Genomic DNA, 14,498 nt, shown 5'->3' with positions numbered 1-14,498 from the left:
GAGCAAACCTTTAAGAACTATGAATTTAAAAGCTAGCTATATTCTAAGTATTGTTGCTTATAGAATTTTTTTGCAATTAGACAGTGTCTTCCTTTCTCATTGCCGATTCTTTTTATCAATACGCTTTGTTTTTCGGGGACCTGGGATCCTTATGCAGTTCGATACGAACCACAGTCTTGTAATTTCGTCATTTGATGGGGTTTTCATTTTATAGAACATTTTATAGACGCTCATATTATCGGTTCTTTCAGCTACCCTATCACAATCTCTTCGTCTCAAGACAGAAGAAGTCATTCTACTACGGGTATATCCTTATATCGATCTGGTAAATGTGTATAGTGTGTCCTTTTGCCGGATCATGCACAGCAGACTGACACATGGGCCCGCTAGTCGTTCGCTGCATTTGGTATCCGATATCCCATCGGCTTTCTGAATAACTGCTATTACTAAACAAATTTTTTGTTCATACATCAAGCAGTGCGTCGGACGACTAGCCCATCCTAGCACTGAACGATTTTATGCTCGCTTTCGACCCCAGATCACTTGATTAGAAGCTGGTTGTCGCTATATTGTTGGCAAAGTGAGAACAAGAAGGCTTATCTACTCTGCGCTGGTTAACGCACGACGATGGCAGGTGCAGCTGCCGGATGACGCCGTGCGGAATTTTTTGCCTCTTTCCTTACCGGCCAGAAAATTTGATGGGTAACTAGTAGGGCAACATGTCATACATTATAAATGTGTGGGATTTTAACAAAGGAGCAAGCTGCCCCGGTCATTGCTCCTGCTGTGCCTACAAGAGCAATGAAAGCTAGTGACCTGCCGGTGATTAACCCAGTAGTGAAATAAAACTAACAAGAATTTCTGAACGGGTAACAGCCTGTCTGTAGCTACTGTTAGCCAGCCCAGCTGTACTATGTGCACGCAACGTACGGATCGGATGCCGACTACGGCTGTCGGTGATCGGAGAAGAATCAAATTCACCAGCATCAAATCACGGCAGTATTTAGTTTGCCTCAATAATTCGATTCTAAGAGCTGAGCTGAAACCGAGTCTTCGATTTCTTCGGAAACACAGCCAATATTCGATATACAACATAGATTCCGTGATTGAAGGACTCGCACGCTTAAGAATCATTTAGAAATGTGGATGCGCGAGAAGATGCCAATTGCTTAACCTTTTTTTCTCTGTCAATTTGGCAGGACGGTTACCACCGGTTCAGCCGCATCCATCCTCGCGACTGCCCCGTTCATCGCGATCATACGAAATCAAGGGTGACCTCTCCAATGAGATTTACGCAATACTCAAACTCGACAATATCGTTGTTGGTCAAACCGCCGCCAAACCTTGTTCTCAGCAGGTGAGCCTTAAGCATACGGACAAATGCATTTTCTGATTACGTCACAGACAGGTTAGTCGTTAGTCGTTTTTGTCTCCTACACCGAGTCCCCTATTACGTTTACAGGACCGTGGTCGAGCTAGGTTATTGCATACAGGGGTGGGGGGCAAAAGTTACGTGACAGTTTGTATCTTCCATTTTCTTTATATGTTTTTTCTACTAAACTCTCATTTCATCATATTTAGCTCCCCTGTTGCTTGAACAGGTGTAAAATAAAGATTTTCAAACTGTCCAGAGATTTAATGCCCCATTCTATATATATATATATATATATATATATATATATATATATAGATGGATGAGAATATAATTTGCTTTTTTTACTATTTGGGTTTACTATATCTGATTTTACACAATGTATATGAACATAATACGGATAATGATAATTGGGAATTTTTGTTTTCTGCGTATTTCTGTGGGTTTTATCTACCCGGAACTGTTTTATGTTATTTGGCTCTCTTCTATTTAGGCGTGGGATCAGCGCTTCCAAATTGAGCTCGAGAAATCACGAGAGCTCGAGCTACAAGTTCTATGGAAAGACTGGCGAGGAATGTGTGGTCTAAAATTCGTTCGTTTGGAAGAATTCGTCGGCGAGGACCGACACGGAATGGCGATTGAGCTGGAACCTCAGGGCGTTATCTTTGCCGAGATCCGCTTCATTAATCCTATGATCTCGCGACAAGCCAAGCTTAAAAGGCAGAAACATTTATTCCGCGACAAAGGTACGCCTATGAGTAAGGTGCTCATTGTTGCTATTATGGCAAAATGGCATCTGTAGAAGGACACTATAGAAAATCGTATCTCTATTGAAGGTAAACACTATGTATAACAATGATCGGAGGTCTTTGCTAGTATTTCATAGTCTGATAATTGAATTTCTAATTTATAGTAAAATAAAATGTATTTTGTTTATAATCAGGGTTGGGTAAAAGTTTCTGACGGTTTAAAAAAGCAACTTGACTGTCAAGTCTTTGGAGACAAACTGAGGTGAAATTCAAATTTCCATCCTACGGTTATTAAAGCTGCAAGATGTAGAAAACGAGAGTTTTTACGGTGAACACTTTCGAACTGACTTTTGTTCCAGCTCAGACATATATATATCTATTGGGTGGTCGAAAAAGTACTAACGATCTTCAAGCCGAAATTAAGGCAAACATTTTCAATATTTTGAGAAGAATTTAACTCCATTCAATGAACTTCTGCTATTTTTTGGTTACACAATAATCCAGTCGCTGTAGAATTTCTGTGGTTTCTAGACGAAAATGATCGCAAGTGATTTTTGCGCTCTTCCATTGAAGCTAAATGAATACCACTAAGGATGCTGTGCAGGAACTCATACAGATGGTACTCTGATGCGGCAAAATCCGGGCTACATGGTTAATACATTGAAATCCTTTTCTAAGCTTTCTGAATGATTACTGGTTAGTTTTAACTGTACGTAGTCCGGAGTTGTCGTGGTGGAAGAGAACGCTTTTTTCTCTGCTCTAATTCTGGGCGACTTTTTAATGGCCTTTTGTATCCCTGTCAGTTACTGACAGTCAAGATCCGAATAAGTTAAAATTTTTTTCAGGTAGCAACAACTCAAAATGCACAATTTTTAACCCCACCGAACCCCTGTTTTGGCATCGATCTCCTTAGTACTAAGCATTGTCAACTAACGCCTATCCCACCCCGCCTCCTCTGGTAGATATTTTAAATTGCCCATGTGAGTGTACAATACAGTAGATGTAGATTATTTACAAATATTGCCGATGCGAAAAGGGTAACATGGTGCGCAAACTACTACGAGTACAAACGAACTCGGTTATCTCAGATTAAAATTCTGTTATGTTTGTGATTAAGAGGATATCTGAAAGGCTGTTCATGTCGTCATGTTGATAGAAATCAGATTTGACTCCAAGATGTCCCATAGACGAGTTAGTTAACAACCTTTACTTTGCGTGTCAACATCTAGCATATTTGATGTTATAGTGCGTATATAGTAAATGTTAGTCATCGCAAAAGTTGTAACAACTATCTCGTCCTGACCTATTACCGATATCACCTCTGTCAGGTTTGTTCGCGCTCTTACTAAACGTGAAGGCTGCGCAGAAGTGAAAGGGGTGAATATACCTCGCGTTCCCAAGTTCATATCTGAGGATCATGCTAGCCAGCGCCACAAGATAATATTCCAGCTTAATCTAAAGGATATAAGAGTAGAAGCAGACGAACGTTTAACAGGAACCCTATAATCAATAGAAGCTGAGTTGATGTAATCAAGTGGGGCTTGCAGTTGCCTCTAGCCATTTCGTAAAATGCCCTACAACCGTGATCGTAATCTATCATACGGATATTTTTGTTACGTGTACAGTCTATTAATCGACATACCGCTGCGTTCATTGATTCCTATTGGCTACCGTTTTCGTGTGCGTTATTCTTGTTCCATTAATGCACATTCGTCCCCAGACATTAATCATTGTCACATCATAACAGCTTCAACCGCCATTGTACCTTTAACGTCAGCATTTAGTCACTACTGAAACCACATACGAACTTACCTGGTCTTGGTCGTAAACGATTTTACTAACCCAGGTATACCCACTTCTCGTTGGGTTGTATAGAACTGTTCATGTTACTTGGTCCTGTTCAAATGTGTAGTAGTATAACTTCAGGAAATATTTATTGTGATTCTCGCGTAAACTGTACGTGGCTATAGGAAAGCGCAGGGAAACTTGGTGCTGCAGGAGGTTTTTTCAGTTTCCGAATAGTCCGCCATCTTACTTTACCAAATCCTGAGAAAAAAAAAAGCTGTATTTTGATTATTCATTTTATGCTTTTTGTATTCTCTATGGAAATCGCGAGTATTTTTCCGCAGATAGGTGTATCTAATTCAAAGCTAAGTTAAACGGGCTCCGTTTCTATCAAGCCACGGGATAAGTTCGTACCCTGACATGCATTCAACAACAGAGGCAGTGGTTGTGGTTTCTTAGAACAGAACCCGCGACGCGAAACGACATTTACATATGTGAATATGTGGTTATTATGTGCAAGGTATAGCATTTAGCTAGGAGTGATTTTCAATGCTAAGATGTAGTTTCGAAAATGGTACTGACTATAAAGATAGCTTTAAATTCATGTCACATAACTGTAAGATGTTTCATAGGTGCCTAACAAAGGCTTGACCAACCCAACTAGGACGTACTTAGTCGGATTAGCCACGCTAACGAGGGATAGATTAGTACTTGCTTAATTTAGTAGAACAGGTGTGCGCCTAGGAAATGGTGAGACGAAACCTAGTAGTCGTGTGTAGATCGGAATTTTCCTATGATTCTCGGCGTTTTTCCATAGCCATCTGCGTGTAAGAATTCAAAAAGCGAGTGCTCCTTTGAGGAGAAGGTTGGGCTGTAAGGATTTTGGTAGTAAACCATAGGAGCAGAGTTCTTATAGCAGTAGTAGTTCTACTAGTAGTCGGTGACGTATCTATAGTGGCAGGACCTTTGTTTTCCACATAACACTCAGTTCCGTAGGGTATTCCTGAAGACCAGTGTGAGTCATCGCCAGCTATATTGCTCTCGGCCGAAGGTTGCCCCCGAATCTGAACGGCCTGTGCGCCAAGTGGGTAAGGGCTGAACAACTCTTGAAAGAGCAGTTTCCTTTCTACCAGAAATGGGGAAGGGGATCCAAGTATTTGTTCTAAGAAGACTCGGAGCGCGTATTAGTCAGTCTGACAATGAATAATCGGGTTTGCAGAGTAAGGAGACAGTTTGTACGGCACTCTCACATGTTTCAGAACGGTCATTGAACAGGCATAAATGGACGATTTTGTCAACGTTAGTTGATTGTGATTCGAACAAAATGTTATGTTACCTTGCTGTTTGCGACATTGAAGTGATAGAAAAGGCAAATAGGCTGGTGTCATGTAGGAAAAGTGCTTGAGTAATGGTAATGTTGACAGAAACAATCACCGAAATGCTGTTCATCGCATCATTTGGTACGTTTGTTACGGGCTAAATATGTGCATGTGCTCGTTAATTGTGGCCTGCTCTATAATAAGTGCTAGCTCTATCGAAAAAATAAGCCTCACTTCTATTCGTGTCCTTTCAGCAACACCGCGTCCAAATCAATTGAATATCGATATCGTTACCTGGATTCGCTGGCGCAAAAAGTCACAGCAAAACAATCAGTCGATGAATGGCGCCTCGCTAGGACCAACCCGAGGGCGCGGAGCTGCCGGAATCCTCGGCGCTGTACAGTCCGCCCTTCCCAACTCAGCGTCACAGGTAATCGTTATCCTTTATTCGAATGGGAATCCTCTTAGGTTAATAAAGTGATTTTTTGCTTTTTGCCAAGATACAAGTATAATCGCCCAAATGCAATAGGTGCGAATGTCGTTTGTCTTAATTATATTTCTAGAAACTGGCAAAGTTTCTTTTTTTCGTTGTTTCGTTGCCTAGTAGCCGCTTGAGACGAAAAATTTTAACGTAAATGGCAGAAATTTACTTCCATTGACATATGGCCTTGTGTTATGTTTGTCTCACAATATCAGATTTACCTACCATCGTCAGATTACTAAATTATTATTAGAATAAATATATAAATGTTGGACATATAAATACTTACATCTATATATACATATATTGTGCGCCACATCAGGAGAGCGTTTCGACACCTTCGTCGAGCGGGGGATCGTCACACGAGCCATCACCCCAGCCCATCATTGATCTGGCCGGTTCCGTGGAGTCACTTTGTACTGATGACAATATCCATCATAATAACAACAACATCCATGTGGGGCCAAGAGAAAAGAGTGGAAGCACCGACAGCGGGGAAAAGCTTTCTATTCGCTCACTAAGCAACACATCGCTAGAACCCGGACAACCGGTAATTGGCATTGTCTCAAGTGGCTCGGCTCCCGTCACTCCACCTGTGCTTCCAACGGCAGCTCCACCTCCGGTCCCTACCTCCGCTGTTCAACTCTTACAGCTTAAAGATTTCCAAATGCTCAAAGGCAAGTTCTTATTAGAATTCCTGCTTTTAAAGGTGAAATCGTGGGGAAAATTAGGCATTATATAAGCTATATAAATAGTAAGCAACGCTATTTAACCCCCTTGAAGACGCTATTATCTGTTTCTAATTAAAAAAATTTGCTTTTTTAATTAAAAATATTCTGGACATAGAGGCCGAAGAGGTCTTCACTATTATGGCGGCTGATTAGACCGTGGATTTCTTGAAAATTTTCGTCCTTTTATAAAAGTGAGCTAATTATCGGAGTACTTACTAAACACTGCCGTCATTCTTTCATATAGTGTTAGGACGTGGACACTTTGGCAAGGTTATTCTATCGAGGCATCAATCATCGAGCGAATACTTCGCAATCAAGGCCCTTAAGAAGGCCGATATCCTCGCCAGGGACGAACTCGAATCGCTTTTAGCCGAGAAAAGGATATTTCAGGTAGGTGTCTTGCCACACATGTGATTAAGAGTCAGCATAATACCTGCAAATTTAACGTGCACAGTACATTTTCAGACAATGAAAATGTTTTACACGGAGATCACGTTATCTTCCGTGACTATATCATCGTAGTAGAGTTGCCGTCTTGATAGGAACGCTTAGTAGAAAATTCAGTTACTTTGTCAACTTGCTCAGTTGGCATCGTGGAAATGGCGGCAGCGGTTGAGGTTTGTGAGAACAATTTTGTCACGCTTTTTTCATTTTTCAAAGGCAGAACAACACGTACATGATTGACCGAAAAGGTGGCGCTGGTGAGTCGAATTAACATAGTACTGGAGGTAACAACGCGACCCCCCCCCCCTTCCGCCGCTTAAATCAACTATCATGGTCTAACATGGCCTTGTATTTTAAACATCACATGTTTTGTAATCATTGTGCCTTTTTCAGCGCCCCACATGTTTTAAGTGTGAATTTTCATGGGCAACCTTTCCTGATCATCGAATCTTTTTTCTGACCTTGTGTTTTCCGTACCTCTTTCGATTGACTTTATAGGTGGCTAATGCAACAAAACATCCGTTTTTGATCAATTTACACGCGTGTTTCCAAACACCTGAGCACGTTTGTTTTGTGATGGAATACGCTTGTGGAGGCGACCTGATGATGCATATCCACACGGATATATTCAATGAGCCGCGTGCAGTCTTCTACGCGGCGTGCGTCGTACTCGGCCTCGAATATCTGCACGACAACAAAATAATCTATCGGGACCTCAAGCTGGACAATCTCCTGCTGGATAAGGATGGCTATGTAAAGATAGCCGATTTTGGTCTCTGCAAAGAGGGCATGGGTTTCGGCGACAAGACCGGCACATTCTGTGGGACTCCGGAATTTCTCGCTCCGGAAGTGCTTACCGAGTCGGCATACACACGAGCGGTCGATTGGTGGGGTTTAGGTGTGCTTATTTTCGAGATGTTAGTCGGTGAATCACCGTTTCCAGGTGATGACGAAGAGGAGGTGTTCGACTCCATCGTCCATGATGAGGTCAGATACCCGCGCTTCCTTTCAATCGAAGCCATCGCCATTATGCGGCGCCTATTACGCAAGAACCCTGAACGCCGGTTGGGCGCAACGGAAAAGGACGCATCAGACGTTAAAAAGCAGGCGTTCTTTAGAAATATAAATTGGGAAGACTTGCTGGCCAAACGCACGAAGCCGCCTTTTGTGCCAACGGTATGTAACAACGTTGCATTGGACGCGGCAAAAGAACAAACATGACCACAAGTGTTAATTGTTTTATTTCATTTATTTAGATTTGGAGAGGCGTACGGTATAAACGTATGAACCTAGTTAGAAATAAGACACATTTAGATCTTGAACATTAAAACACTCCTATCTCTTTTAAGTGATCCAGATGCAGTGTAGGCCACAATAAGATAACCTACCATTTACACAATCGTTTTTAACGATGCTTTAATTTTCTGTGCTCCGCGTTATCGTCACATGATTGTATTGCAGGTACGCAACATGGAAGATGTGTCCAACTTTGATACGGAATTCACATCAGAGAAACCAATTCTTACCCCGCCCAAGGAAAATCGTAATGCGCTTACTCAAAAAGATCAGCGACAGTTCGACAATTTCACGTTCATGGGCGATTGGTGCTAACCAATCTGCAGTATGATAAATCATAATTAATGTTTTGATCCTCTACTGTATGCACTATGTGTTTTATCGAGGGAGTGTGGTAGACCACACTCAGCAGAATTTGTTGGGTCGCATCCCATTTTTTTTCTAATCAGTTAACTGCATTAAACTAACCGCAAATCGAACTCTAAATCTCTAAAGGCCTCACTCCAAGAGAGCACTACGGTAGGGAAGAAACACGCCTGCCATTACCGCATCTTGAATGACTGTATACATGAATTCACCAGCTGTGGCACATCGTTGTTGTCAGCAAGATAAATAAGCCTAAATAAGGCCACTACTATCGACCAGTTACCGTACTAGTTTTTATTGTTGCGACGTTTTACTATTATTATATCACCACGATAATAACTAATAGCAATTAAAATAATACTGTTGGACAAATGATAACTTCACGACTGTAGTGATGGCCGTTCACAAAAACAACGACAGGGAGGCACAAACACGAACGACTAAGGCGAGAGCGGCATCAGTACGAACAAGCTAGATTTCTCGATTTGATCAAAATATGCTGTAATTTATTACTGCATTAAAAGAAGTCGATACACACGGCGGTAGGGTAAATGACAAAAGAATCACACTAATTCTCACACGGCTCGTTTTGTACTAATGGCTTCGTCCGCATTTCTGCTGCGACTGACTGACTGACTGACTGACTGACTGATCTGCACGACGAAGAACTCACCATTGTATGCGGATCGTCCTAACTATCTGTCAACTGGTTGTCAAAAGAAACAGCCATGTACAGTGCTATGTGGTTCGCCTATATACCTTATCTACCTTATATACCTGCTACAGTGATAACCAGAGCAGGTTATACAAACACGAGTAGCTACTTCGCTGCTAAATGGTAGGATATAAAGATGTCTATTCAAGCCTCTCTATCATCTTTTCTAGGGATGGCAGCAAAGAGGTCAACAAGCTCTTTTTCTTGCCCATTTTATATATATACATATATATAAATTTGCTAGTAGCTCCGCCGCCGTGTGTGTATGCGTGTTTTATATATAATTTAGACAATTAATGACCGTAGATTTGCTTCATGGCGAAGCGGCAAACAAGTGACGACAGTCGTGAGATTAGGGAGCTAGAAATAGCACCCTTTAATGATGCCTGGACTATACCCGGGCCCAGATTAAATATTTGAACATAGGGAATGGGGGTTTAACCGACTAGCAAAAGCTGTCCAAAAAAACATGTACGATGCATTGTTAAAAATGGTACAGAGTAGAGAGACGACAAACTGAGGGGTACGCAGACGTTTGTATTTTGGATGGCAGTAACAACAGCACACGCAATATTCTGAAGGAGATTATCGCTAGAAAATTAGCAGTTGGTCTGTATGTGTTTTCGCCTGGCTACCTTTGCTACTATTTTTAACAACAAACACGATCAGCATGATAGGCGTTTATGCATAAATATATTACCAGGTACCCACCATACTGAAAGTTGCAAACAACACAGTGACATCACTATCCGATCTGACGTTGGAAGCATTATGATTAGTATTAATCTCTATGTGATTCGTGTATTACTGTGGCCCATTTAACAGCCGATGTGGTTAGGATATAAAAGAAGGAAGTCGTATGTACGCGGGCAAATGTAAGGAAATGGAGATATGTGAACTTCGGAGGGAGAAAAAACTTCCTTTTAACAAGCTCCCTGCGCGGAAGGGATAAATATCTGCTTATTTATAAGTGGTGTTGGTTCTTGAGCCCCGTTATCCTTGTTGAATCTATTTAACGGTGAGTTAGTGTAGGATTAGATATTAAGACTATTAGGATAGGTGAAAGAAGTTCATAGAGATAATCGTCGATCCCGCGGTCGTCTAACAGAGGCGTTCCGTATGGCACGGTTCTTCGGTGCCAATAAACATTAAGCCTGTTCTTAACCTTCGGCTTGAAAAGGCGAGTTTTTGAACTGCGCGCATTCGGTGCGAGCGCCCATCTGGTTTACATATGGGCCTCAGCAGAGTATGTACTTGTTTGAAGCAGGCGATATGCGAGCGGACGTTCGGTAGCTGACAGAATTGATTTTGACTTGAAACTGAATGCTTACAGTCCCGTCATAATATCGCCAAATATCCAACTTAAATTACAAATGAAGACAAGTTCATTATTTAAGTAAGAGGATCGTTTAGCTTTTCTTACCTGAGGTGTTCTTGTTGATGTCAGGCGTCAGCCGGTTCTGGATCTAATTAATTGCTCTGTTTTTCGTTGCTAGATCACTCTTGTAATCTGCGCATGGCTATTTTACGAACTCATCAATACGTAGTGTCGATCTTGGGAAACGGAGAGGTTTTGGGAATTGTTTATATAAATATGCTAAGTTTATGTTAATTCCCTGAGCACATTATTTTGGTTCGAGAAAAAGCTAAGAAGACGATTTAAACATAGTCACAGTATGGTGTACCCCGAATGTAATTGTTTGATACGGATAATTATATGTAATAATGCCCCTAATTTGTACTACAATGATATAATAATAATAATAATAGTAATCTCACAATATGGGGGTAACACCGAAAAAAAACGGCCGACCGGCACTATAGTTATGGATGAAAGGTTGTTTGCCGCGCGAATCATTGGGTAGCTGCTTCTATAGTTGTCACATAGACGAAGCCAATTATCTGTTCTATTTGCTATCATAATTGGTGATATTTGAATACAACGACTGACCTTAAGCAAAGGACAGTTGGGCTTAAGCACTAGATGAAATAACGAACCATCACGGTAGGCAAAAAATCAACTTCAGTTTTTTTGTCAGCGACTTGTGCTCTATCGCCGTTGTTAGTTTTCGATTGAATTGACTGAAATAGATTGCAGATTCGTCAAAACGGAAGCGCGGAACGAGATGTGGCAGAGAAAACTGACGATAATGAAATGGGAACTACACGAACTTAAGACACAAACTAATGGCCATACACTGTTATACTACGTTGCGTTTATACGCTGAGAAGGCTAACTTCGAAAAACGCCACACAAATAGTTATGGCGATAACATCATCCTTATACAATTAAACTTGACAAATGTAGATCTTGACAAATGCCTTTGTAGTATCGACGAGTTAGGCTTTGGTCTATCGATTCGTGTGCTTAATTATTCATATTAAAGCCGAACTCGCATCTAAGAGTTCTACATTTGCCCCGCCGTTTACCCCCTGCAGAAATTGTGAAGAGTGAATCGATGTTATTACAGTGAAGACGATTAGGAAACCGCAGGAGAACGTAACTGAAGCACCCGCAAAAGTTTTCAAAATTGCGCATCCTCTTACGACCTGGAAATCCTTCTAATATTAATAACAATCGAACATTGTCAAAAGCAGATAGTTGCAAAAAAATAGGTTATCGAAAAAAAATGTATACACAAATATTGATACGTTAGTTTATATCTACATGAATTATCCATGTATTGGATACCACGATAAACTGCAAAAGGCTGTGTTTGGCGAGTTCCTCATCCGCTGGATATCGAAACGGCACTAGTCGCTACCGCAACTTTACCTTTAACCTTTCTAATAACAATAAAATAAAGATAAAATAAAATAAAGAGGCTTATTTAAGCGTCTCTATAAAAATGCGGCGGCACTTGCAGAATCGATTATCACGTACTGTAATTACTATTTTCGCTGGAAAACGTTTTACCCCGACCAACGTATTGACGTTGACACAACTATTACAGTTTTATGTAGATAAAACCTTCTTCATTCACACACACACACACACACACACACACACACACACATATATATACAATGAGATGGATTCACTAAATTCATTCAAAAACATTTTATGTAGATATATACATACACATGATAGATAACCGTAAATAATGGGAACATGATATCATACCACTAGCGGCGTATAACAGAGGAAAACTGTTGTTCGTTAAGAATACTGTGTGTCTCCTCTTAAAAGATGTGAGTCAGGGGTCTCGTAAGATGTCAGAAATTAGGGACTCGGCTGGACAAACGTTTTGAAGTAAACACCTCGTCTTTTTTTTTATTGATGCGTTAAAATGCGACACTAGGACTAGGGCATGCAAGATCAGCTGGATGCGTCCCCCGCTTGAAAGAAAGTAGGAAAACTGCAACGGCGGGGCGATATTAACAAACTCAATCAAGTGCGGTAGTAACCCATCAACATCAAAAGATATCGAACTTGAAGGAGGCTACATATAGAGGACTCGATACTCGAGTAAATACTAGTATATATATATATATATATATAATATTAGTACAATACATGTGTTAAGGCAGGTTAAATATATCATAATGGAAAAAAATTAAGAAAAACAAGGCATGACATAGCGCAGAATCAATCTGGCCGGACGTAACTCACTAGATTTTTGTCATGACCGAATTATCCAAGGTTCAGAACGAACGAATATCAAAGGACGGTGTAGTTGTGGGATAGCGGATGGCTGATTCGCTGGATAAGGATTTTTGCGGTTTTCTCTGGGTGAAAGGATATTGATAAGCAAGACTAAATAGCGATGTGAATGAGACGAGAACGAGACTTTTGTTGAGTGGAAAAAATGGTTTCAATTATCTGCTTCCGGCGCGCAGCCACCATAAATAAAAATTGATAAAAAGACGGCAATATTGGTGACAACGACTGATTGAGTTTTTTTTGACAATGCGCCGATAAGTAGATAAACATTACCTTTACTCAGCTGCAAAAATTAAATGACGGCGGTTGCTGATAAACTATTCGCTCTAAAATTCAACCGACAAGGTTTTGTGGCGGGCAAACACCTCTGGGCTATATTTTAATAAATTGATAAAAATATTTCATGTCTTTTTATTTTCGATAAGATGTAATTTTGCTCGTTATGACTACCAACAGTTGACATAACGGATATTTTTCTATTAATTTTCTAAAAATTTTAAAAAGTATAAACTTAAGGATGTATTTTCTTACATTAATACAGTGTTACCAGAGTGGCTTTTTAAAAAAAACAACGCATTTTTGTCACTTTTTTGACTTACTTTTTACTAATGTTATACGATATGAAATTTTCCAAATAGTTATTATATATTTAATAATACATATAAATGTGTAATGGCAACTGCCGGTAGCGATTTCATAAGTATCTAGCAGCATTATACGGTCACATGCCCCGAAACAAACAACAACACAGATAGTCGTATAGTAGTAGCACACGTCTTTTGGTGTAGCTCGTTCTAATCAGCTCAAAGATCCGAGTTTATCCGAGCGGGAGGTCATGTCTTGTGCAATGCTGTACCGCCAGCCTAGGCGCTACGCCATGCACGACCCTAAATGTTAACCATTATTACTACTACTGTTATAACTTTGCCGACGTATAGAATCTTAACTGTGACATGTAGAGGCCGATGATGCCTGACGATGTGGTCTGATAAAAGTAAACCGTTAAATAAACTGTAAAAAACAGGCTCTCATCCTTCATCAACCTGTGCCTCTTTTTACTTAATGGTTTACTGATTTTATATCAACCTATAAATTATCTCATCTAATTAGTGGTAGATACTGATTTGCTTACTTATAGGCCGTATTCACAAGTGTCATATGGCAATGCACTGAAAAATTACTGGGGTTCAGTTCAGACCTTTGGTTATGACAGTGTTATAGCGTATGCTGAGACTGGGAAGAAGCCGTTCGCAGGCGAATACAGTGCAGAAACATTTTTGATGGTCGTTCAGTTAAAGAGCGGCATCACTTGCGATAATTAGAAAAGTTTTAAAAAAATGCTGCATAAACTTTACAGCTATGTGAAACTAATTCATAATGACGGCCAACGTTGGGCCGGTGTCAAAAGCAGTTTTTTTCTTCGCATAAGAATCGTGCAGTAAGGTACAGCATAAGGCAGACATCGTGTCTTTGAGCGTGCAGCGATGGTTTCATTTCAAGCTTCATCTCAAAAACTTCGGTACAGCTCACCGTTTTACGCGACACACGATAGGCGCGTCAATGTAACAGAGCTGAC

The 14,498-nt window shown here is 40.5% G+C and overlaps 1 protein-coding gene across 8 annotated transcripts in view; it reads left to right on the top strand.

Moving 5' to 3' along the window:
- Positions 1 to 13,321, top strand: part of Pkn (serine/threonine-protein kinase N) — a 72,679-nt gene extending 59,358 nt beyond the window's left edge. For all 8 annotated transcript variants that reach the window (XM_086977084.1, XM_022805321.2, XM_086977087.1 and 5 more), the window contains 7 exons: positions 1,200 to 1,357; positions 1,866 to 2,118; positions 5,480 to 5,655; positions 6,029 to 6,383; positions 6,682 to 6,827; positions 7,380 to 8,057; positions 8,343 to 13,321. In XM_086977084.1, the coding sequence (XP_086833210.1) occupies positions 1,200 to 1,357; positions 1,866 to 2,118; positions 5,480 to 5,655; positions 6,029 to 6,383; positions 6,682 to 6,827; positions 7,380 to 8,057; positions 8,343 to 8,492 (1,916 nt within the window). In that variant the 3' untranslated portion in view covers positions 8,493 to 13,321. The remainder of the gene's footprint in view (positions 1 to 1,199; positions 1,358 to 1,865; positions 2,119 to 5,479; positions 5,656 to 6,028; positions 6,384 to 6,681; positions 6,828 to 7,379; positions 8,058 to 8,342) is intronic.
- Positions 13,322 to 14,498: the final 1,177 nt, after the last annotated feature.

Source organism: Varroa destructor, unplaced genomic scaffold (genome assembly GCF_002443255.2).
Source record: "Varroa destructor unplaced genomic scaffold, Vdes_3.0 BEIS01000001.1, whole genome shotgun sequence".
NCBI classification, from domain to species: Eukaryota; Metazoa; Arthropoda; class Arachnida; order Mesostigmata; family Varroidae; genus Varroa; species Varroa destructor.
Note: the sequence above shows the minus strand (reverse complement) of the source record. Positions and strands in the feature narration are given on the sequence as shown.